Source organism: Bufo gargarizans, chromosome 2 (assembly GCF_014858855.1).
Source record: "Bufo gargarizans isolate SCDJY-AF-19 chromosome 2, ASM1485885v1, whole genome shotgun sequence".
Lineage (NCBI taxonomy): Eukaryota > Metazoa > Chordata > Amphibia > Anura > Bufonidae > Bufo > Bufo gargarizans.
Window position 1 is genome coordinate 554,784,123 of NC_058081.1, and position 26,005 is coordinate 554,810,127.

Genomic DNA, 26,005 nt, shown 5'->3' on the forward strand with positions numbered 1-26,005 from the left:
GCAGCCATCGGTATTCTAAATGCCATTTGGTAGGTGGCGGGCTGTTACAGATATTCATACGGAGCCGAGGAGCTGCAAGCACAAGGTATTACATTTGAGGCACACATTCCATAAGAAGATCTGTCTTCTACATACAGTATGGTCTTGTGTGCAGTGCAGGGCATAGCATTCAATATGGAAATGCCATCTCTATTGCTTGTTGTGTATGAGACCATATTTTTCCCCTAAAAACTCAACTGGATCATGTGGCAATTTGAATGTAGGTCCTTCCGAATTAGAATACTAGATGCCACGTATCCTGGCGATAAAGCCAATGTTCACCTTAGGTTCAGTTTCTTTTAATTACCACCTCTTTTTAAGAGGAGGGTTATATTGAACTATGCACATAAAAAAAAAAGTGTTGCTTCTAGAGTTAAAGTCGCAAAAGGAAAACGGCCTAAAAGCCTCTAGTAATGACTCTTTCCTTGAAATAATCACCAGGCAGTCATTATAAAATATTGGAAATGGCGCAGGAAGCCTGATTAGAATTACTGTTCATACTGCTGGAAGCTCGATAGGTGTTTATTAAGTTTACTGTGCATTCGCCCAAGCATGAAATTCACAGCAATACCCTCCCAGCTCTCTGCATACATTTTGCTGAATATTATTTTCATGATTGCCACTGGTCTTTGGGACATAAATCGGCACAAGGCAGCAGATAGTGTATACCGTATATATATTATATTATAGAGGTGTGGTATATAGTATATATATATATTTATCCCAGGTGCTCCTTCTGAGATTATGTTTCTTTTGCTGCAGCTTGGAGGATGTGGGATCCTTGGAGTTGGAGTCTGGTTGGCTGTTACCCAGGGAAAGTTTGCCACCCTGTCCATTTCTTTCCCGTCACTTTCAGCTGCCAGCCTCTTCATGGTGACAGGATCAGTGATAATGGTGGTGGGCTTCATTGGGTGCCTTGGTGCCGTGACAGAACACAGATGTCTTCTGCTCACAGTAAGTGTTTAATGGTCCTTCTTTGCAGTATTTTATATTCACACACTGTTGCATTTTTTTTATGTGTTTTACCATTTCGTACTGTCAGGCTACATGCACACGACGTTTTTTTAACAGCCATCACACATCCATTTCAAGACCAATGGTAGTCTATGGGGTTATTGACACAGCAGTTTTTTTTTTATGGCCAGTGAATAACGGATGTAAAAAAATTGAGATCTTGTCCATTTTTCACTGACCATCTGCCCCCCTACAAATGAATGGGTCAGTTTATTAACATCTGTTTCTTAGAAAGGCATCAGTGAAAAAAAAAAAAATCTGTTAAAAATGGATGGTTTATTCGTTTTTAACAGACTTTTTTTATGTAGTGTGCATGTAGCCTTAGGGTCCATTCAGACATTCATAGTGTTTTGTGGTCCTCAAATTGCAGACCGCAAAACACTGACACCGCACATGGCTGGCACTATATAGAGGATTCCTATTCTTGTCCGCACCTGCGGACAAGAATAGGACATGCTCTATTTTTTTGCAGAGCAGCGGACCGGAAATGCGAATGCGGACAGCACACTGGTCACACAAATGTATGTAAATGTTTCTGGCGGTAGACTATTTCCGGGACTTCTGTCAGCTCACCCATGAAGGGTAGATTCACACCTCCATTTAACTGATCCAGCAGGCTGATCCGGCAGAGAACAGCCTGCTGGAGTTCACCAGATCTGGCTTAGCTGGATACTGCCGTTTACCACTGGTTCCCATTGACTATAATGGGATCTGGCAGGGATTCGGCCACTTTCCAGCATGAGTGCCAAGTTTCAATCGGAGAAAAAAACGGTACATCAGTATCTATCCGGTAAACTCTGGAACAGCCTACCAGATCAGTTAAACAGAAGTGTGAACCTACCATAACATAGACAAGAAAAAGACAAAAACACAGCGCCTCATGTGTGGTACTGCCTTATAAATAATATAAAGAGGATCATAAAAAAGTGTGAGACCACTTTTCGGCGCTGCTGGCATATAGATGAATCCTCAGGATTGATAATATTCTTTTATTGAGTTCAAGTCGACTTGAATATTATCAATCCTGAGGATTCATCTATATGCCAGCAGCGCCGAAAAGTGGTCTCACACTTTTTTATTAACCTACCATAACAAACAGTCTCAATCAGCCTCACCTCAAGTCTAAAATGACTGGTAACAGGGAACTACTAAAAAGTAGTCATACCCCTTGAACTTTTCCACATTTTTTTACGTTACCACCCACGAACCTGTCACTACATGATACAGTGCAATCTGCAGGCAGCAGGTTATAAAGCAGGAGGAGCGCAGCAGAATGACATCTAGTTTGTGGGAAAAGATTCCTTAAAATGTGGGCAGTGCCACTCAATGATTGACAGCTAATTCTACATGAGTATACAGAGAAGGCCACCCACATGACTCCTAACTGGCTAAGCATTTTCATGGTGACAGGTTTGCTTGAAGTTTTGTCAATGGATGCTAAGTATGTACTAAATGATATAAACAGTAATAAAGTCACAGCATAAGTACCATTTAGTTTTCATGCTAGACTACTATATACTACCCAAGTAACAGTGGTACATAGTAATCATATAATACCACCATATAATTCCCAGATAATACTACCCTTCAGCACCAAAGTGATATTATATAGTACCTAAATAAAAGAACCATAAAGTGGTCAGGCCCTTGGTTTCTGTGTCTGTCGATGCCACAGTGGTGGGACATAGGGTTCATGTTCTCATGTGCAAGAACAGTATATGGGTCCCTTGCTGTCCTACAACTTGTGTGCCAAGAGCAAGGTAATAGAGATGATTGTCCTATCGTCCAGACATTTCCCTAGGAAGCCAATTTTGATGATATTTGTGAACCAAGGAATATATCTTGTACATTTAGTATACAGTAAGAACAACTTGATGGTGGCGTTGAGCCCACCTCAACAGGTACAGGTTCCACATATGGTTTGTCCACCCCAGGTGATGGGTCAATGTCGCAGCTCTTGTAGATCATCTTGAGATGAATCATGATGACCACTTGATGGCAGAAGCCCTGGAACATGGCCCCTTTACCGTCCCTGTAATCCAGCCTTAGGTGTCCATACATGAGGTGACTGTGTCCACTGTAGATGACTATAACTGCAATAATGTCACTTTTTATATATGTATGTCTCCCTTTGTCTCCTGTCAGTTCTTTGTGGTGTTACTGATCATCTTCCTCCTTGAAATAATCTGCATGGTGCTATTCTTCACATACAATGACAATGTAAGTGCTCAACTTTTATTTCATAATGATTTCAGAACATGATTTCATTAGACTCATACTAAAAGAAAATGACATTTTATGACCCTTGAAAACCTGTATGTGAACAATCTCATTCAGCCATCAAATTTACAAGATGTGACATGGCAGATAATTTTGTGAAAACGACTTTTTAAAAGATGCCAATATTTTTTATATATCAGTGAATCAGGAGCTGCTCAAAACCTCTATATTCCTCCAGAAACACACAGGAATGGCTTTGGTTTTGAGTACAATAAATTCCTTTAATCTGGCATCAGAAGGGCTGTACAGAATTAGAAAAAACATTGCTGCTTTCTTCCAAAAACAACGCCACACCTGTCCATAGGTTGTGGCTGGTATTGCAGGTCAGCTGCTTTGAAGTGAATAGGGCTGAGCTGCAATGCCATGTGGACAAATGTGGGACAGTTCCTGGAGGATGGCAGACATGTTGTTCTAATCCTGTAAAACCCATTTAAATGGGCCTGATAGTTCGATTTCAAATATTCTGAATTATTGAATGTAAGTATATTGAATTTACTTCTCAGTTTTTAGATTATTTCCCCATTCTGTGCTGGAAGCAGGCAAGAAACTGCGCCATTTCTGGACTATATGGTTTTACCTAGACATTATGGGTGCCAATACAGATAGGGGGAGATTTATCAAACTGGTGTAAAGTAGAACTGGCTTAGTTGCCCATAGCAACCAGATTCCACCTTTAATTTTTCACAGCTTCTTTGGAAAATGAAAGGTGGAATCTGATTGGTTGGTATGGGCAACTAACTAGTTCTACTTTACACCAGTTTGATAAATCTCCCTCAAAGTTTTTGACCAGGTTTTTATTTTTGCCTTGCCCCAAAAAGACCCCAAAAATGTTTGGGTAGTGTTTTTAACAGTTTTTTTTAGCACAGACAGTAGTGATTGCTCGTCCCTCTATTGCTGCATGTATATGTAGGTAAATGAGAAAGCAATAATTGGTAATGAAAACGTCATTATTCCTAATCATTGCCCTGTATATCAGCCCATGTAAATGGGCCCTTAAGCTAGCCATACACATTCAGTAGCTATCGACAGATACCTTGCCCCTGGCAACCCCATACACATATATGTTCGGTTAAGCATTTATAAAAAAAAGAAGGGCATGAAGAACCTGCACCACAAATATGCAGGAAATCCGCCATGTCTACATCCATCCAATATGTACAGGATCCCAATTAGTAGTCTGCACCTTTCCCTTCTAGACCCGCTAAGTATGTGATATGTGCTTGAGAGGCTGCAAAAAGTTCTAACCCCATTACTTCAAAATTGGTAGTAAGAGCCTTCATCAGGTACCCACCAAATATACACAGTAGGGTACAAGATGGAGGTTGCCAGACACAAGGGAGTTCAAGGGCATTTCTGATGGTGGCCCTACTATACAGGGGTGGTCATCAGTTCCATTGAACCCTTATGTGGGCCGATAGATAAGCCCGTAAACAACACATATGAGTTGCAATGATAGAGAGGACCTTTAAGGGTTCTTTTACATGACAAAATATTCTTCCCAGTAACAAGCACTGATTGACTGCATGTCAATCGGCACTCGTTACCTGCATTTAAATGCAGCATTTATGGGGATGAATGGTTGGTAATACAATCACTTGTCCCCTTGCAGGTATCATTCGTTTGCAGCACACCATCTAAGTCTTCTTACTTGTTGTACAGTTCCACAGATATGCACAAGAGGACCTAAAGAAAGGACTATCACTCTATCAGACGGAGGGTAATCTTGGTTTGACCAATGCGTGGGACATCGTACAGACAGAGGTATACCTTATCTTCTACCATTGCGTCCCTTCTATAAATTGTATGCAGATAACTCCTAAGTGCCCTCTAGTGGGGCTCATAGTAGCCAGAATTTTATCACGCAAAGGGGTTGTCCAACTTATTTCAAAATCTTCTTAATGTGTTAAAATAGGAATAAAATATTCATATACTAACCAATCAATCCAGCTGTTCCCAGGCTGTAGCGGTGAAGTAGCCATATACAGCTTGTGACCGCTGCAACCAATCACTCGGCTCAGTATGCTTTTGCCTGTGCCATATACCACTCAGGCCTCTTTGACTAATCCCTGTTTTCAGTGATCCAGTGGTCACTGCTACAGGGTTAATACTAGGTTCACTACCAAAGGGTTAATACTATGTTCAGTGTCAGAGTTACTAGGATGCTTACAGTGATACTAATTCTGATTCATGTACTATGTAACTCAAAAAGGCTATGTATGGGTAGAAACACTTAACTGGCAGTTTCTTAGTTACACTTGCTGGGTAATGGGCTGGTCCTATTTTCACCTGCTAGTAAGCAAGCTACAGTGAAAACCTGTTTGGTGTGAGCTGCTGCTTTGCAGACCAAGGTGGATCCTTCTTCAGGATTACACCTGAACTACCTCCAAGACAAAGAAGCATTGACTTATTCCAGTTGGTTGAAGACCATGAAGGCCATGCTTGGACTGAGTCAATAAAGGTAACACATTTATGGCTTTAGACTTTACTGCCTGTGGTTTGGGTTATATTGCGTCTGGCACCCTCCACACTACTCAGTTGGAATGGTCATCCAATCTAAGACTGCACCCCGCATGTGGGCCATGCAAAGAAATATTGAGGAATTGCACTGCTAAGGTCATTTGGGAAGATTGCTAGTGTCTATAGAGAGTGACTCAGGGAGGACCACCATCATAGCCATCTCCTATACACAGCTTTTAGGGAAAAGCCTACTTTGTGAAATAAGTCAGGACCGTGCCTGCTACATATACTTGTACTGTGACCCCTATCATCTATTCAGTAAAGGAGAGACTTTATTTAGCTATAATCAAGTCGGCATCATCTGTGGTCTCTATACCTGATCCTCATCATCTACCTTCTGTTCTCCTGCCTTACAACCCACTGCTTATTTCTTCTTAACATCAAGGGCACCTCAGCTACCACCAAGCAGGTGACGCTAAAAGTTCAGGGTGTGCCCTGCGAGGGAGAAAGGTTGCACCCCTCTGTTCACTGCTCGTGCGGCCCAGGAGATCGCCGAGTCCGGTATTAACCACTTTGAGGACTACAACCCAACGTTAAAATCTGAGAGTACAAAATCTCAAAAAAGTCCCTTTTCTAGCGGAAGAATACATTTGAGCAAAAATTAGCCAGTTTCATACAGCTTTAGGGCCTGGAAAAATGGCACTCTGAGTCAACTTACTTTGGATCTGTTGCTTGGACGTAGAATCTAACATGGTCTTGGTGTTGTACTATCTCCAAAAGAAAAATGAAACAGGACAAATCTCATGCAATTTGCCACTGCAAATCTTTAATAAGTCTCAAGGCAAATATGAAATATGGATGCCTTGAAAAAGCTATTCACTGAGGTTCCCAGCACATCGGTGCTGATTAAATCTATATATGATAAGAACAATCAGTCTGAGCATTGCTGCACGCGATGACAAACTCAAACTTGTGCACTTTACTTGATCCCATTATTCACAAATCACAAAGCGCTCTTGTCATTTAATTTGTGGTTAACAAATCCCACAATCTGGCTAATCCCCACTGAACTGGACTAAGATGTATTGCAGCTTGTGGTGTCGTCTGTAATCAGAGTGGACGAAAGGGTGAAATGTATAATACTGAAATAAATTGAAGACGTGAATAAGGCTGATATTCTGTCTAAATGCTGTATCAGTGTACATAGTTTGCTGCAGCGATATGTCTCAGAGCCGTCCTCCTGAGTGTTCTGCATTATGTCTGACGGTTTAGATAGAATTAGAATAGTACTATAAAAATAACATAATACATGCATGAAACATTATAAAAAAAACATTCACATTATGAAAAATCAAAGCCTAACATAGAGTACATTAAATATCCTATAATAGAGGGAACAACAGCTTCTCCATCAGTATTGCAAACCATTAGGCCTCTTTCACACTACAGTATGTTGAATTCAGTGTTTTGCGTTCCGTTTTTCACGGATCCGTTGTTCCGTTTTTTGCTTCCGTTGTGGTTCCGTTTCTGTTCCGTTGTTCCGTTCCGTTTTTCCATATGGCATATACAGTATACAGTAATTACATAGAAAAAATTGGGCTGGGCATAACATTTTCAATTGATGGTTCCGCAAAAAACGGAACGGATACGGAAGACATACGGATGCATTTCCGTATGTGTTCCGTTTTTTTTGCGGACCCATTGACTTGAATGGAGCCACGGACTGTGATTTGCGGCCAAATATAGGACATGTTCTATCTTTTCAACGGAACGGAAAAACGGAAATACGGAAACGGAATGCATACGGAACACATTCCGTTTTTTTGCGGAACCATTGAAATGAATGGTTCCGTATACGGACCGTATACGGAACGCAAAAAACGGACCGCAAAACGGAAAAAAAAAAACGGTAGTGTGAAAGAGGCCTTAATCAGAGGGCCGTGCAAGATCGCAACTGTCCGCCCCTCAATGGCCAATACCAGCACTATTCCCCATTCACCTTATACAAGTCTTCATCCTGTATCTTACATATGCGGCTGCTGCCTGCCCTCCTTTCAAATACCCCCGGGATGGGTAATGCCACTGAGACTTACAGAGCTAGAAACAAAGGCAGGAAGGTAGACATGTGAAATATACTCTTCCTTTAAGCTATCATTTCCGAATTTATCTGCAGTTCAAGGATGCGTACATCCGTCACAAGTAGACATAAAATGCACCACGTCTGTGAGTGTGAACACCGAGCAAAGGGAGCCCAAAGCAAAAATCAAAATAGGCCTCCTCCCATACCCCCATTTCTGAAGGCATAAAGAGCTTGGTGACCCTGAGACTACATGCACACGACCGTGCTGTTTTTTGCGGTCCGCAAAAAACGGAAGCCGCCCGTGTGCCTTCCGCAATTTGCGGAACGGAACGGGCGGCCATTGATATAACTGCCTATTCTTATCCGTTTTGCGGACAAGAATAGGACATGTTATATTTTTTTTGCGGGGCCGCGGAATGGAGCAACGGATGCGGACAGCACACGGAGTACTGTCCGCATCTTTTGCAGCTCCATTGAAGTGAATGGGTCCGCATCCAAGCCGCCAAAACGGCGGCTCGGATGCAGACCCAAACAACGGCCGTGTGCATGAGGCCTAAGACTATTTATTTGCTCCCGTTGTGGGATCCATAAAGTTAGGGTCAAGCTTGGGTCAGCCCCTATGTATTTATAGTACATAATAGTGGCAAATAGAGCCTTAGCAACATACAGCGTCTAAATCGCACCACAGTATAGTACCCAAATAAGAGTGCTATATACAGCACATACAGTACCAACATACTGTGCCTAAAAAATGCCCAAATAGCAGTTCTATACAGAACACATACAATACCAGAATACAATTCCTAATTAATACCACCAAAATAACAATTCTCTATAGAGCACATACGATACTAGAATACAGTTCCTAAATAATACCACCATCCAGTGCCCACATAACAGTGTTATATAGAGCACATACGATACCAGAATACAATTCCTAATTAATACCACCAAAATAACAATTCTCTATAGAGCACATACGATACTAGAATACAGTTCCTAAATAATACCACCATACATTGCCCATATAACAGTGTTATATAGAGCACATACGATACCAGAATACAATTCCTAAGTAATACCACCATACATTGCCCATATAACAATGCTATATAGAGCACATATAATATCAGCATACAGTTCCTAAATAGTGCCAGCATACAGTGCCCTGATAAACAATATTAGCATATAATGCTCAAATAATACCACCATACAGTGCCCAATTAACAATCCTATATAGAGCACATACAATATCAGCATACAGTGCCTAAATAATACCACCATACAGTGCCCAAATAAAAATGCTATATAGAGCACATACAATATCAGCATATAATGCTTAACTAATACTACCATACATTGCCCAAATAACAATGCTATATAGAGCACATACAATATCAGCACACAATGCCTAAATAATACCACCATACAGTGCCCAAATAACAATCCTATATAGAGCACATACAATATCAGCATATAATGCTTAAATAATACCACCATTCAGTGCCCAAATAACAATGCTATATAGAGCACATACAATATCAGCATATAATGCTTAACTAATACTACCATACATTGCCCAAATAACAATGCTATATAGAGCACATACAATCTCAGCAAACAATGCCTAAATAATACTACCATACATTGCCCAGTTAGCAATGCTATATAGAGCACATACAATATAAGCATTCTATGCCTAAATAATACAATATTCAATTATTAAGGCTATATAGAGCCAATGTAAGGCTACTTTCACACTTGCGGTAGCCTTTTCCGACAGGCTGTTCCAGCATGGAACAGCCTGCCAGGTCCGTGCTAGTCCACCATGCCGAGAGGCGGCCGGACAAAAACTACAACATACTGCGTTTTTTTCTGGCCGCCCCACCGCTTCTTTGCCGTGCTGCTGCCTTCTGCATGTCATCTTTCCTGAATGTTGCACATACTCAGTTACTGGACCAGCTTTATGACTGTTTCCTTTGATATCACAGTTCCGATGCTGCGGAGTGAAGAATTACACTGACTGGCTGGAAATGCGGAATAGTTCACTTGTGCCCCACTCCTGCTGTATGGAACACAGCGCCTCCTGCCAAAGCAACCCCAGCACCTGGTGGACAGAAGTGAGTGGTCTCTGCTTTTTTTTTAAACAGGTCATTAAGTAGAGGTCTAATGGATGACGACTCCAGTCACCTGTGGCAAGGACCTATCGCTATATGAGTCCTGTACATTGTCGTACAAATGGTCGTGACTGTTGTGCGGTTAAATGTGGTCCCTCAGAAGTGAGTACCGTTGTTTGGGTCTGCATCCAAGCCGCATTCTTTGCGGCTCGGGTGCGGACCCATTCACTTCAATGGGGCCGCAAAAGATGCGGACAGCACTCCGTGTGCTGTCCGCATCGGTTGCTCCGTTCCGTGGCCCCGCAAAAAAAAAATATAGCATGTCCTATTCTTGTCCGTTTTGCGGACAAGAATAGGCATTTTGTACAATGGGCCGCCCATTCCGCTCCGCAAATTGCGGAAGGCACACAGGCTGTTTCTGTTTTTTGCGGATCCGTGGTTTGCGAACCGCAAAAAACGGAACGGTCGTGTGCATGAGGCCTCTGTATGAGAAAAAAAAAGGGCATGTTATTCCAAAACAGCTCCACTCTTGTGGGCTGTGTCTGGTGTTGCCTCACTTAGGCCTCATGCATACAATCATATTTTTCATCCATGTACTATCTACATTTTTGCGGCTAGCACGCTGACCCATTCAGTTCTATTAGGCCGTGCACACATCAGTATTTTTTGCAGATCCCTTGTAGAACATGTCCCATTCTGATCTGTATTGAGGATGAGAATAGTCCTTTCTATTGATGGGAGTGAGAAAAGTGCAGGATGCACGGGGAAGGTATCCGTATTTGTGGATCTGTTGTTTGTAGGCAGAAATACGGACACAGCCGTGTACATGAAGTCTAATTTAGATAGGGATGAACTGCAGTCCCTGACACAGCCATTAGACAAGAGTGGCGCTGTTTCTGGATGAGTAAAAAAAAGATCAGTATTTCTAATCTCATACAACCTCATTCTCCCACAATGTAAAATCTGTTGCTCATCATCTTCAAGTGTCAAGTATATCTTGTTTGCTTCTTGTCATGACATATTTAGTGTCTCTGCCTCCGTACATCCAGCTCTGTCTCCTGGGTCCCGGGACTAACAGCATTTGACCTCGTTTCCAAATACCAGGTCTACAGTGCTCCAGTGATGTACGGTGGCTGTCTTATGTCACTCGTGTCATATTTGCTGCCTCTTCATCTAGATACTGGGAAATACTTTGAGCCAGAACACAGAATTTTCCCATTTCCTCTCAATATTTCATATATTGTGTCACTCCCTTAGGGTCTATTCACACGTCCGTTGTTTCTTTCCTGATCTGTTCCGTTTTTTGCGGAACAGATCTGGACCAGATCTGGACCCATTCATTTTCAATGGGTCCTGAAAAAAATCGGACAGCACAATGTCTGATTTTTTTTCAGGACCCATTGAAAATGAATGGGTCCAGATCTGGTCCGCAAAAAACGGAACAGATCAGGAAAGAAACAACGGACGTGTGAATAGACCCTTAAAGGGGTTTTCCCACGAAAAATATTCTTCAGTTTTCAAACCAGCACCTAGAGCTGAATAGAGCTGTATAGCGCCACCTGCTGTTTTCTCTTTTTCTAATTTCTCTGTCCAGGTCACTGAGATAGAAGCACATGCTCAGTTCCATCATTCAACTGCCAACAGCTGCAGTATAAGGGCTCAGGCACACGGCCGTTGTGCAGCCGTTCCATGCATTGGGGACCGCAATTTGCAGTCCCCAATGCATGGGCAACGTCTGTGCGGCGGCCGAGATGGATCGAGACCCATTCAACTTGAATGGGTCCGTGATCCGTCCGCACAGCAAAAAAATAGAACAAGTGAATGGGTCCGCATCCGTGATGAGGGGTGCACACGGCCGGTGCCCCGTGTATTGCGGAACCGCGATATGCAGGCCACAATACGGCCGCGGCCGCACGACGGACATGTGCATGAGCCCTAAAGGACACGTCCCCTAAGCTTGAAATAAATCTAGCAGAGCAATTGGAGCAATGAATGGAGATATTTCTGGTTTCAGGGCTGATTCTAAATATATATATATATATATTTTTTAAAAGACTAGAAAGAGACTGTCGTGTACTATATAATATCAAATTTTCATTTATTGAATTAATCATGGGATAACCCCTGTAAGCACTAAATGGCAGAATGTATGTTAGAAAATGGGGCGAATGGGAGGCAAGTGAATAAAGGGGGTAATTTACTAATCTGAAATACACCTAAATTAGGCGCTGGTCTTAATAAATGTGCCTCAAAGAGTTTGGATCCCTTTTTAGACTTCCTGATGCATCACTGCAGGTACTTAAGTGTTGTAAACAGAATGCCATCAGCTGCAGCAGAAAGGACACACCCCTCAGAAAGGACATGACCGCTTGAAATAAATCTAGCAGAACAATTGGAGCAAAGACTGATTAGATCTCTGGATCCATGTGAAGTACAGGGTTGGTTCTATCTTTATCAGAAAGAGGTTTTTCACGTACTAGATTATGTATGATTTATATTTTTTATATATTATTTATGGGATAACCCCTTTAACTGGAGGAGCCTATCATGTAGTTTTTTTTATCATGAATATAACGCAAGACCTTAAGGCCCCTTTCACACGGGCGAATATTCCAATGCGTGCACAGCCTCATTCATTTCTATGAGACTGTGCACACGAGCGGTGATTTTCACGCATTACTTGTGCGTTGCGTGAAAATCGCAGAATGCTCCTCTTTGTGCGTTTTTCACGTAACGCAGGCCCCATAGAAATGAATGTGGTTGCGTGAAAATCGCAAGCATCCGCAAGCAAGTGCGGATGCGGTGCGATTCTCACGCACGGTTGCTAGGTGACGATCAGGATGGAGACCCGATCATTATTATTTTCCCTCATAACATGGTTATAAGGGAAAATAGTAGTATTCTGAATACAAAATGCATAGTACAATAGCGCTGGAGGGGTTAAAAAAATAAAAAAATAATTTAACTCGCCTTAATCCACTTGATCGCGCAGCCCGGCATCTCTTCTGTCTTCTTCTTTGCTGTGTGCAGGAAAAGGACCTGTGGTGATGTCACTCCGGTCATCACATGATCCATCACCACAGTAAAAGATCATGTGACGGACCATGTGATGACCGGAGTGACGTCACCACAGGTCCTTTTCCTGCACACAGAAGACAGAAGAGAAGCCGGGCTGCGCGATCAAGTGGATTAAGGTGAGTTCAATTATTTTGTATTTTTTTTTAACCCCTCCAGCGCTATTGTACTATGCATTCTGTATTCAGAATGCTATTATTTTCCCTTATAACCATGTTATAAGGGAAAATAATACCATCTACAGAACACCGATCCCAAGCCCGAACTTCTGTGAAGAAGTTCGGGTTTGGGTACCAAACATGCCGATTTTTCTCACGCGTGTTGCACTCGCTTGCACTCACGCAGAAAAATCGTGCGTGTTCCCGCAACGCACCCGCACCTTTTCCCGCAACGCCTGTGTTAAAGAGGCCTAAGAATTGACACAGATAAGTAGAACCTCCTGGTTCATGACTTGCCTGTGTTGACAACTCATGGGAGATTCATCAATTTGGTGTAAAGGAAAACTGGCTTAGTTGCCCATAGCAACCAATCAGATTTCTCCTTTCATTTTACAGAGCTTCTTTGGAAATTGTAAGGTGGGATCTGATTGTTTGCTTTGGGGAAATAAGCCCATAGTTTACCTTTACGCCAGTCTTGATAAATTCCGCCAATAATTGCTAGTGGTGGTGGAATTATCATCACCTATTAGAAAATCTTGGCATAGCAGTGACATCTTCCTTGACTTTTTCCTAGAAAGCCAGAGGCAGATGTTCAGTCGAGTTATTTATGTAGAGATGACGGGTCGAGATTCATGGATTATTCCTCAGGCTTATGTTACTCCTCAGTCGCTCTAGATCCACATATAAATCATTCCCGCTAACCTGGCCGTGGACATGTTAGATACGGCAGATTGGTGAAGCTCCAGCGCAGTCATTGATCAGAGTAATTAGCCATAAATCTCGCCGGGTGGCAGAATTTGACCCTTTCAGAAAATATTACATTTCATTTATATTTGATATGTATCTAGTGAAGGTATAAAGTATAGATGAACCTCCTCACCTTCCTAAATAACTCATCCACTGACCAAAACACATCAGGCATCTTTATATTTAAAGAGAGCTCTGCTGCCATCCCAAATTGAAGGAAACCTCCAACCGTTCCTGAACATGCGCTGGAATATTACCGAAAACTAAAGCTAAACCAGAACCTTCAAACAATATGAAAAAAGGGGTTCAGGTGCACCTACCATGGTGGCAATGTAAAGGGAAAAAAGGACTACAAGTAGCAGCACACTGCACGTGTCTTTGCGCCTGGAGCAAATACTGGAAACATGAATAAATGTGTCTGCTATACTTATGAGAATTAGAAGCTCCTGTGCATGTTTTTGATCGAGGTGCTTCATCAACAAGGTGGCGTCCAACAGGTGGGACCTATGCTAACAGACTTGCCTGTCCTGGGCTTTTGGCCTACTAAATTTCAGGGCAATGTAAAACCCGACTGCATCACACTGTGATTAAAGGGGTTATCCAACCCCTATAATGACCCCCCTAATGCCTGGGCCCCTCATATAGGTGATACCTACCCCGCTCCCTGGCACCCGCGACGCTCCTCATCCCCATATGGCCACCACTGCATCTCTCTGTCGTATGGAACAAAACATCCAGTTATGGGAGCAGCCAATAGCAGGCCGCGACAGGGATGAGCCTCCCTAGCATCGGGGGTGACACTAGGGAGGCTCGTCCACATGTGCCGGGGAGCAGGGCATGTATAATCTATATTAGGGGTCTGGGCATTAGGGGGGTCATTATTCTTTAAGGGTATGGCTACATGATGACATTTGTCACATGACAATAAGTCGTGCGACAAAAGGGTACAACTACAGCAACATTTATGTCACAGTAATGTCGCGTGACATTGTTTGTAATGATAGTCAATGGTGTCCCACAGCGACATGCAACATTTTGCGACTGCAACTTGGATGGGTTTTTGTGCGACTTAAGAAGAAAAAAGGGAGTTATAGCCAGCTCACCTCCGATGTCCCATGTAGCGGTGCGCGGGGCGGACTCAAGCCAGTCCTTGATGTGAATTCAGGTAAGGAAGAAGGCTCCAGCACCAAACGTGGACGTTTCAACAATCCCAATCTTTATTCATCAACATGTTCCATATGGATACAGCAATCAGTGGCACTGTCTCCCACTTAATCCCAGAGAATCAACGCGTTTCGAACAATAGTGTTCTTAGTCTTAGTCATTTTTGTGCGACTGTCTTGTCGCAGTCGCAGCATGTCGCAGTGCAACACCATCGACTATCATTACCAGAAATGTTGCACTACATTGCTGTGACAAATGTCGTTGTGTAGCCCTAGCCTAAAATTCCTGGGAAGATGGGCTGAGGTGCAATATCAAGCACAACTGCTATGTAATGTGTGGCGCTGTGCTTGGTAAGCTGGGAAGAGCTTGGGTGAGTTCAGTGGCTTCTTCAAACAGCTGATTGGCAGGCAGGGGCAGACTGGCTATAGACCCTACAGGGAAATTTCCCGGTGGGCCAATACCTAGGATGGCCACCCAAGCCCTCCTCATGGCCGCCAGTCGGGTACATAAGGATCTTATTCTCTCTTATGCAGATGGCCAGCAGCCGCAGGTGCCCTCCTGAATTCAACTGTATCTCTGTCCTCAGGACAGTAATACAGTTGAATACGGTGGCAGTATTTTGTGTTGAACTGTGATATTTGGTTCAGCTGGGGCGGTATATTGCTCTACAGTATGATATCCCTGGCCTGTCCACTTCTGGTGGCTCTGCCTAATTATGTTGCCCATCTTCTGACGCATTGGACCTACCTACAACATAGGGCCACTTTTATGTTTTTTTCCAGGGCCACCTTAAGTTCCCAGTCCTCCCTGCCAGGAGTCAGGCCCCCCACCGATATGATATTGAGGACCTATTCTGATAGGTCATCAATATCAATTTCCTGGATAACCCCTTTTATTGTTCCTTTAAAAGATATTGTGACACGTTTTTAAGTTATAACTAGCTGATTCCTGGGGGTCCGAACGCTGGGACCCCCGCCAGTCACAAATACAGGGGTTGTGTTCCTCTGTCCTGATGGAGAGGCAGGTCGTGTATGCGTATTGCTGAACCATTCATTCTCTATGTACAGCGGCCAGACCTGCAGCTTTCAGCAAGTTATTCCAAAACTTTTCACAACCCCTTTAATTTTTTTCTGAGCATTGTAGATATCACAATAATTAATCTAAATTTAAAGGTAACAAAACGTAATATTCTAAAAATACAGGCGCATGCACTCACCACATACAGGCACACAACCACATCAGACGGGCACACACATGCACACTTACTATATAGAGGCATGCTCATTTATGCACACTCACTGCATACTTACATACCTGTTTGTGTACATACTGTATGCAAGCATACACACTCATCACATACAGTTAAAGATACTAGCATAACTTTGTGCAGATATATATACACTCTTATGCTAATAGGGCCCCCTGCCCTCTAATGACTACTGCCCTAGGGACCCACTGTGGGTGGCTAGCGGCACATAAAGCCCTGGGACCTAGTAAGCATTGTTGTAGGAGACCCCCTTTAAACTATGTCCCTCTGAACAACACAGTGCAGACAGACGCTACTAACTGAACTGAAGTGAAGAAGAAACTCAGGAATCTTAGAAGACACGCTGATAGTGCCTGGATATTTGTACGTATTTTTATTATTGTGCTTGTACACACAGGACGCAGTCAATGTCATTGGCAAACGCCATAAAACAGTTTGCCAAGTTCAACTTAATATACGTTTGGCAGGCGCTCCAGACTCTACTGATCAATGACTGGTTCTTTTGTGTACATTATATGAGTTTTCTACAAGTCAAAGATCCTGTTTCTCACAATGTATTTTATTACTCAAAATATAAGTGGGAGAAGACAAGGTGACATTGTGTAATCCTTATGTCCCAGGTTGATGGAAGAGATGAAATAAGGGGTGTATATAGAGGCATGAGGCCCTCATAATAAAAAAAGAAACAAAGTACGTAAACCTCCTCCACATGGACTGGTTCGTGCCTTCATCACTCATCATCGCCAGGCGTAAATATGTAATCTCGTATCTATCTACGTATCATACTGCTAATAACTTTTAGTTAAAAACAATAAAAAATTCCAAAATGCAACACAGTTTTGTCCATAAATAAAAACAACTTCTGTTGTCCGTATGTAAGATGACCACCATTAATCTGACTAAGCTTTCACGGTGTCACCTACCTGTGATTTCCCAGCTGCCAAAAAGCATTTGGACTCACTGAAATCCAGGTAGTGTGCCCTCTAGTGGCCTCATTTGCTTGTTTGACTTGCTAGCAATCTGAGAAATTTGCTGGCTTAGGCAAAAAGTCAGCCCTTAAGGCACCTTTTTACACGCGCCAATTACACAATGTCACACAATTGGACCAATAAATCCAATGGGACATAACATAGCCCTTTATTTACTGTGGGTAAAACCATAGAGCTCTTGCCATGGGGACATCATCACTGGTCATCATCCCTCCAATAAGTTGGAAAATGTTATTGTGTCATTGACGTGCTTATTATCTCACCCAATTATCTCGGCCAGATTCTCACCTCAACAAACTATACATAAAATTTTCACAATCTAGGGCCAGCAAAATATGGGCATCAGAGCAGTGAACAGAGAGCACCGGCGGTGGCCTGATGACACATGGCCTCAATTAGAGCCAGTAACCATTTTCAATCTGATGTATCTGTGGATTGATTCCCCCTCTTATTCCTGAGGGACTTCCTCATGTTCTTTCTGATAAATACATCGCTACGTGTGCAGGTTACAAATTATTTTTTTCACCAGTTGTGAAGTGGTTTTTATTGTTTTCCATTTCTGTCCTTCGGTTTAATAGGTTTTAGTCATGAAACCTGAGACCTCTGTAGCATTTACTCAGAAATCAAAAATTTACCTGTACATAAAAGTGCTTCCGTTACCTGCTTTTGGGATATCGTTAAAAATTCTGTTCGGCTATATCTGATTTTTGTTATAGTTAGGTGACTGACAACCAATATGACTGGAGTTATAAACTCTATGTGAATTGACAACCAGCTTTCTCATTAAATCTACCCTATTATATAGCAAAACTCTCTGCGCTTTCATAGCTGTGCGTAACTGACCAGAAATGGGTGATTACCCCATGGAAACAGAAATGTCATCCATATTCAGAGCTACTTTAAACAATTTCAAGGGCATAGTCATAGGGGAACAGAAGTGGTGAATGCAATTGACCCCAAGGGGGGCTGAAAGGCTCCTCTACAATATAAGGAGCTCCAATGGCACATGGTAGGTAGAGATGCAGTTACTGATATTGCATAGGAGGCCATGAACTTCAAGTTATGCCTCTAAGTAATATTTTATAAAATGACAAGTAGAAAATCTTCTAACATGATAAAACCTCCTAGTTGAATTTCTTGGCAAATTGGTCCACAAAGAAATAGCATATTAGCATAAAAAGAGGTGTGCCTGGGCCTTCCCCTGAGGAACCAGGGCATGGCTTAAAAATTCAAATGTTAGGAGCTATTTAATAAAAATTCTAACAGATTCATAAGTAGACATAGACCTGAGGTGTAGAATACATGGAGGCTTTAATCTGCCACAAACAGCTCAATGTTCAATGAACGGGTCTGAATTAACCCCCCCCCCCCCCCCCCCCCTTCCCTCATTCTGACTGGGAGAATTTCCCAACATTACAATTTCCTAATACAGTATATAAAGAGTCAAAAAATTATCCCCAACCTTGAGAGGAAAAGCAAAAGCAGCTAGTGACCCTATTCACCCCTTTCTCCTCTTTACCCTTAGACTTCTATGTACCCCCGTTCAGTGCTTTTCTTGGAAAGCATTAATATATTTACTGATGAACACCCGTGGAGTATGTGCGGGTGAGCTGGCAGGAATGCTGTTTTCTAATGCTCAGAACTGCCATCATTACAGACATAGTAACAAGAACTGTCTGGAAGTATCTGTAGGCTGTGTAGGTTTTAATGCATTGAAGCCATATCTCATGACTCCGACCCATGAAGCTTTGTAGATGCAATGGGACACATATATCAAATTAAATTAAAAGGGTTGTCCCACGAAACATATTCTACATTTTTTAAACCTGGATCTTAATTCTTTTGTAATTGCATGTAATTAAAAATGTAAGTTATTCACTGAAATCTATCTGTACAGCGCCACCTGCTGTTTGCTCTTTCTCTAATTTCTCTGTCCTGCTCGCTGAGATGGAAGCACATGCTCAGTCCAATCCTTCAACTACCAACAGCTGCAGTAGAAAGGACACACCCCCTGAGCTGTCAGCTTGAAATAAATCTAGCAGAGCAATTGGAGATATCTCTGGATCCATGTGAGGTACAGAGCTGGTTAGAAAGTTAAGTTTGTTAGAAAGAGGTTGTCACGTGTTAACCTCGGTGACATGTCAATGGCTGTAAACAAAGAGAAACTTGTAAATAACTCATGAAAGAATAAAGTTACGTTAAAACCAAGCACACCATTGTTTTTCTTGATGTGTCACATGACCCTCTTCTTATTGAAAAAACAAAAGTTGGATTCAAAATGGCCAACTTCAAAATGGCCGCCAGGGTCACCACCCATCTTGAAAAGTTTCCCCCCTCACATATACTAATGTGCCACAAACAGGATGTTAATATCACCAAACATTCCCATTTTATTAAGGTGTATCCATATAAATGGCCCACCCTGTATAATACTAGATCGTCATTTTTTTAATTAAGTATGGGATAACCCTTTAAAGGTACAGTTGACAGATATAGCCCCTGCCCAAATTTTTTTATTTAATTTCAGAATTTCATTCTTAATTGCCGATCATGCATTATTCCAGCATTTACTATACAGTCTGTAGTCAAATTGCACTGCCAAAAGAGAACTCCGGCTGTCTGCATGCTTGTGCTGCATAATATAAAGCTATGAACAATATGGCGGCTTATTTATGCCAACTAATTTATTTTTATGTTTCATCCCTACTTATTGAGAAAATTGGGATCTAGCTGAGTGTGTACAGTATATGGCTTGCATATATTAAGTCTGGAGAGCCTGAACTGTTCTGCGGCGTCTCAGTCTGGCTGAGGACATGGTTAATTCTAGATTTAGTAGGAAGGGATGTTGTGAGCAGTCCATCTCGCCCCCTGCCATTTTCTGCTGCCCACGTCTGTTCTATAATGTGTCTGCCTGCTGCAGCTGATTACACCCAGTTCTTATTCTCCCACGCTCGTCCCATTTCGCTCAACCCACACCTCCCTCTGACTCGGTGTATGTCTCAGATTAATGTGGGTTTCAAAGTCTTTGAAAACAGTCACCATGGCCCCGCAGCAGTTGGCACTGAAGTACAGCATGGGTCCTTTCTCCATTATATGTTCATTCAACCAGTAGATAACATAAATGAATTATCTTTCTAATGTACTATGTGTTTTAATGCCTCACTATTTTCAAAATCGCTGCTTGAAACCAATATTTATTTACTTTTAGAGGGTAAAAACCTGTACACCCCCTCATAAGTCTCAAAGCTGAGGGTTTGCTACAATGGTATCTGGTCTAAGTAATCCTCTGTGATTTAAAGGGGTTGTCCAGGCCTATCCTAAAAATTGCCCATGTAAACTAACCTGTGTAAGGAAGAATCTCTTTTCTATAGATGCAACCTGTCTCACTGCAGATTATTCTGTCCTCAGTCCAGTCACGTGATCTCCACCTCCACAATTTTCCTTCTTCCGGTGAAGTTCCATCCGCAAGATGTCTTCTTTTCTCTTGGCCCCAGCATTTAAAAGAGCGTCATCACTGACTGTAGTCATATGCTGCTCGGAAGACTACACGGGCTGTCCCTTCTGACTCATGCTCAGTACAATCTTAGGACCTTAGCTTACTAGTGCCCGGAAGACTTCTATGAGAAGGCTGTCATCTGGGCTCCAAGAGTACAGTACATGCATTCACACACCTTTAACAGATAGATAGATAGATAGATAGATAGATAGATAGATAGATAGATAATAAAGCCATCAATGTCCAAGATGTAAAAATGAAAAAAAAAAGTTGTTTTATTCACCCAAAGTGGCTCTAATGTTGAGCTGGAACATCAGAAATAAAATGCCAATTAGCTCATGTCAGCCAAAAGAAAGAGTGACCCATCTGTAGACTTGTTCAAGGCAATGCTCCATGGGGAAAAATGTGCTGTTTTATAATTATGGTGTATTCTTATGAGGCAGATAAGACCTGGATCCCTCAAAGCAGTTTCTCGTTTATGACTTCAAGTAACTGAGTATTAGTTACCCAACTAAACGGATCATAGGTGTTTTACTTGAAACACATTTCAGTCTTTAATGGCAACACGTTTCATATTGTTTCAGCCCTGCTATGAGAAAGTGAAGCGATGGGTCGGGAATAACATTTCCTCTGTTGGGATCTTCGGCATCTGTATTCTTGTTGTGCAGGTGAGTGAGGCCACCAAGGACTTTTTATGACCGTTCTTTTTGGACATATGTTGTGAAATAAACTTGGTTTCTTCTGGTCTCTGCAGGTATTTGGTTTGATCTTCTCCATGTTGATGTACTGCCAAGTTATCAAGGCGGAAAAGTATTATGAATAATCCCAGACATTGTGAAGGAGTTTTCAAGATGAGCCCCATGCTGTTCTTCCATATTCTAATATGACTGCCCATATACTTCCAACTGGATGAAGGACTATCTTCAAGCTTACTTGGAACTGCAAGGCTGAATTTAGCATCTTCTCTCTCCGCAAGGGCCAGTGTCTGTTCTACCTTAACTTCCTTCGACACTGAACCATGAATGAAATTCTTGCCCTCGAGCAGCTCGACTTAATCATGTAACAATGAGTACATCACATCAGCTTTCATAATCCAGCTCCAATATGTATATAGAGCTTCTGAACTCTGCAAGGAGGAATAAGGGCTTGTCTTCTCCTTTTTTTTTTTTAAAGCACCAAAGTCATTAAATGGAACCCCCCTCCCCCCCACAGATATGCAGATCCATTGTGGTTTGAAAAAATTCCCAGTATGATCTGAACGGCATTGCCACCCGGCATCTTAGTGAAGTTATATAGAAATAGCACAATGCTTTGAGTCTAGTTAGTGATGCAGTGATAAACACCAGAGACCCGTGACTAGACTCAGCTGACTGCAGAGAAGGACACAGATGTTTAGAATACTTTGCAGTGGGTATTTTTTTATATACCAGTATGTATCCCTGAGATGCTCAATTTAAGGACTAAGCAGATGGTCAGTACCATAGCAGCTTCAACATTATTGTCACCATGTGTAACGGAATCATCGGGGATAAAATTCTGAGATATGGACTTTTAAACTGTATTCATGTTACATTATTCTGTATTTATAAAGTGCCAACTTGCTCTACAGCTCTACATACCGGCATGAATCCAGGCCTACATTGCCTAACCAAACTACAAACTATATTATTTTATACTATATTGAATGTATACAGAAATTCTAAACACCTATGGCTGTGTTCATGATCACTTATGATGCAATGTAACCCTATGTTGGGTACAATGTGTATGAAAATGGCATTCGGATGCTATGATTGGTTAGGTCACATACCTTTGTCTTACATTAAGGGGTTATAGGATTACAGTATGTACTGGGTATGGTCATTGGTCATTGACTGATCGATTTTGTTGTTCATGGGATTTGGATGTCCACTAGGATTGATAAAATAGTGAAAAGCAATTGGTTTATCATAGCTTTATGAATATACAGCATTAAAGATAACAGCATTCATATATCTGAGAATATACCATACATGGCAACAAATCACGTCTGCTTTAGACATTGGGAGCATATATCGTTGCCAAAGGGCCTCAGCTCATGTTGGCTAGTCCTTTTTGTCCATAAACAATGTCCTCATAAGAACACATTTCCAGTGTGGGACTAGGGTTCCTTGGGCTTACCATAGGAGAAAATGATGACTACCCATCCTACATCTACACCAAACATGAACCGGTTCATTATCATTGTACAAGCAGGATATGCAATCTAATGGGTGAGTTGTCCCATGGCAAGTGATAGGGTCCACCTTTATGTCAACAGTTGTCTTATTCTCGAGAGCCTATTAGATGATTTAGGCTCACCAGAGGATTGTCTGATACTCTGGTGAACCAATATACAGTGAATTCGGAAATTCTTCAGTCTTTAACTTTTTTCACATTTGGTTATGTTGTAGCCTTGTGCACTCATTATCCCCATAATGACAAACTGAAAACTGAACGTTAGAAATTCTTGCTAATTTAGTGGAAAGGAAAAACAAAAATATTGCATTGACATAAGTATTGAGACCCTTTATTCAGTACTTCGTTGAAGCACCTTTGACAGTGATTACAGCCTCCAGTCTTCTTGGGTATGATGCCATAAGGTTTCCACACCTGTATTTGGGGATTTTCTCCCATTCTTTTCTGCAGATCCTCTCAAGCTCTGTCAGGTTGGATGAAGGCAGTCGGAGAACAGCCATTTTCAGACCTCTCCAAAGATGTTTGATTGGGTTCAAGCCATAGCTCTGGCTGGGCCACTCAAGGACATTCACAGAGTTGTCCCTAAGCCACTCCTATGTTGTCTTGTGCTTAGGGTTATTGACATTGTCTTGTTGGAACTTGAAACTTGAGTGTGAGGTCCAGAGCACGCTGGATCAGGTTTTCATTAAGAATATCTCTGTACTTTGCTCCATTCAGCTTTCTCTCAAAACTAACCAGTCTCCGTGTCCCAGCTGCTGAAATACATCCCCACAGCATGATGCTGCCACCACCATGCTTCACTATAGGTATGGTTTTAGGCAGGTGATAAGCAGTGCCTGGTTTTCTCCAGACATGACAGTTAAAGTTGAGGCCAAAAAGTTCAATCTTGTTTTTATCAGAACACAAAATGATGTGAGTCCTTTAAGTGCTTTTTGCAAAATCCAGGCAGGATTTCATGTGTTCCATCTTACCAAGGCCCTTCTCCCCCAATTACTTAGTTTGGTAGACAGCCAGCTCTAGGAAGAGTCCTGGTTGTTGCAAACTTCTTCCATTTAAAAATTATGGAGGCCACTGTGTTGTTGTGAAATTTCATTGCATTTTTTCACCAGATCTCCACACAATCATGATACTGAGCTCTACAGTCAGTTCTTCCCTCCTCTTGGCTTGGTTTTTGCTCAGATATGCATTGTCAGCTATGATACCTAATATATAGACAGTGGTTCGTCTTTCCAAATCATGTCCAATCAACTGAATTTACCACAGCTGGACTCCAATCAAAGTGTAGAAACAGAGGCCCCAGAGTTATATTTCAAGTTTCATAGCAAAGGGTCTAAATACTTATGATCATGCAAAATGTTTGTTTTTCCTTTTTGAATAAATTTGCAAACATTTCTAAAATTCTGTTTTTAATTTCACATCATGGGGTACTGAGTTCAGAATGATGAGGGAACACTTGATGGGGGAAAACCAGATTTTTTATTTTATTTTAACGCAAGCCCACAACATAACAAATGCAAAAAAGTGAAAGGTTCTGAAGACTTTTTGAATGCATTGTATTCATAGTTCAACAAGAGCTGGGCAACATTAACAGAGTGTATGACTTTGGCCTCAAACCCTGACTTCAGAGGTCACATATTGGGCACATAGAACTTATAACCCCATAAACACTTACAGAGGCGGACGGAGAACTTAATGTGGCCCTGGAAAAAACCTAAAAGTAGTCCCATGTTGTAGGTGGATCCATATTGACAGAAGGCAGGGACAACAGAAGTAACCAAATACCACAGTGCAGGATAAAAAAAATTCCTCTGCAAAACCAAATACCACAGTGCAGCACAAAAAACTGTCACCCATGCCAAAGTATGAAACAGCACCCCCCCCCCCCCGATCAGCTGTTTCAATATGGGCAGGTACTTATATTTTTAAATACACCCTATAGGCCTACAACCCCTGCCCCCTGCTGGATGGATGGTAACATTACAAAGAGCACAAGTTGGTTACATTTTATTGCTTTTTATTTTTTAATAGTATTTAGGCGGTGCCTTTGTGCCATCTTATGTACCCAGTGTATATATTCTGTACCACATTAGTTGGATGTTCCTTTGAAGTGTAAATAATAGTGGTAACTCAGCAGAAAGTATGTCTATTATCCAGATCTGTGTTATATGCCAATAAAACTTGTATTGTACTTACTCCATGTCTGTAGATTCCTGGCATGCTTGGTGTGGTAACCTAGAGAAGGCTCTCAATAGGACCTCTTGCAGACTTTTGTGGTTTACAAGGCTAATCTTTTCTATTTTTTGTTATATTATCATCTCCTGCCCAGTGCCCCCATACAAGGGAAGTGTGAGGTCTAACCTGCCTGAACAGTGATAAAGCTTCTTATGTAGGCATCATGTGTAGCTTCTCAGAGCAAATTATTATAGATCTATTTAGGGGTGCACTTTATAGTTGGAAAACCCGCCCCTGGTGGGGTTTCCGTGTGAATAATGGCAACATTTCCCCTAAATTTTAGGACCTGTAGGTAACACTAGAAAGACAGCATTCCTTCTTCTGGAAGAGAGCTTTCTTTGCAGTTAAAATAAAGTGAGCTGGTGAGTCTTTTGACAAGCTTTTAGGTGACTTACTGCATTTCCCCCCTAAGTTTCACTTACTTGTTTTTCCATGTTGAGACCCTTGGCCTTCTTCTTGTAGCCCTCAACTAAAGCTTCTTTTTTCTGTGACATCAAGTTGCAGCATTGCAGGGCCTTCTCTGTCAACCCCAAACCAGATTACATACTGCTGTTTTATGATAGCCTGTGTCATAATTATCTTGTAAAGGGGTGCTACTCCAACTGGAAATGTGACACTTGTTGTTGCAAACAGGAACCCTTTTATTTTCTGACAAAGAGGCACACAAATATTG

The 26,005-nt window shown here is 41.9% G+C and overlaps 1 protein-coding gene across 2 annotated transcripts in view; it reads left to right on the plus strand.

Annotated features, from left to right (window-relative positions):
- The window catches only part of LOC122928602 (tetraspanin-4-like), a 115,759-nt gene extending 90,466 nt beyond the window's left edge, over positions 1 to 25,293 (plus strand). For both annotated transcript variants that reach the window (XM_044281599.1, XM_044281598.1), the window contains 6 exons: positions 802 to 993; positions 3,199 to 3,273; positions 4,993 to 5,094; positions 9,862 to 9,990; positions 21,468 to 21,551; positions 21,638 to 25,293. In XM_044281599.1, the coding sequence (XP_044137534.1) occupies positions 802 to 993; positions 3,199 to 3,273; positions 4,993 to 5,094; positions 9,862 to 9,990; positions 21,468 to 21,551; positions 21,638 to 21,706 (651 nt within the window). In that variant the 3' untranslated portion in view covers positions 21,707 to 25,293. The remainder of the gene's footprint in view (positions 1 to 801; positions 994 to 3,198; positions 3,274 to 4,992; positions 5,095 to 9,861; positions 9,991 to 21,467; positions 21,552 to 21,637) is intronic.
- Positions 25,294 to 26,005: the final 712 nt, after the last annotated feature.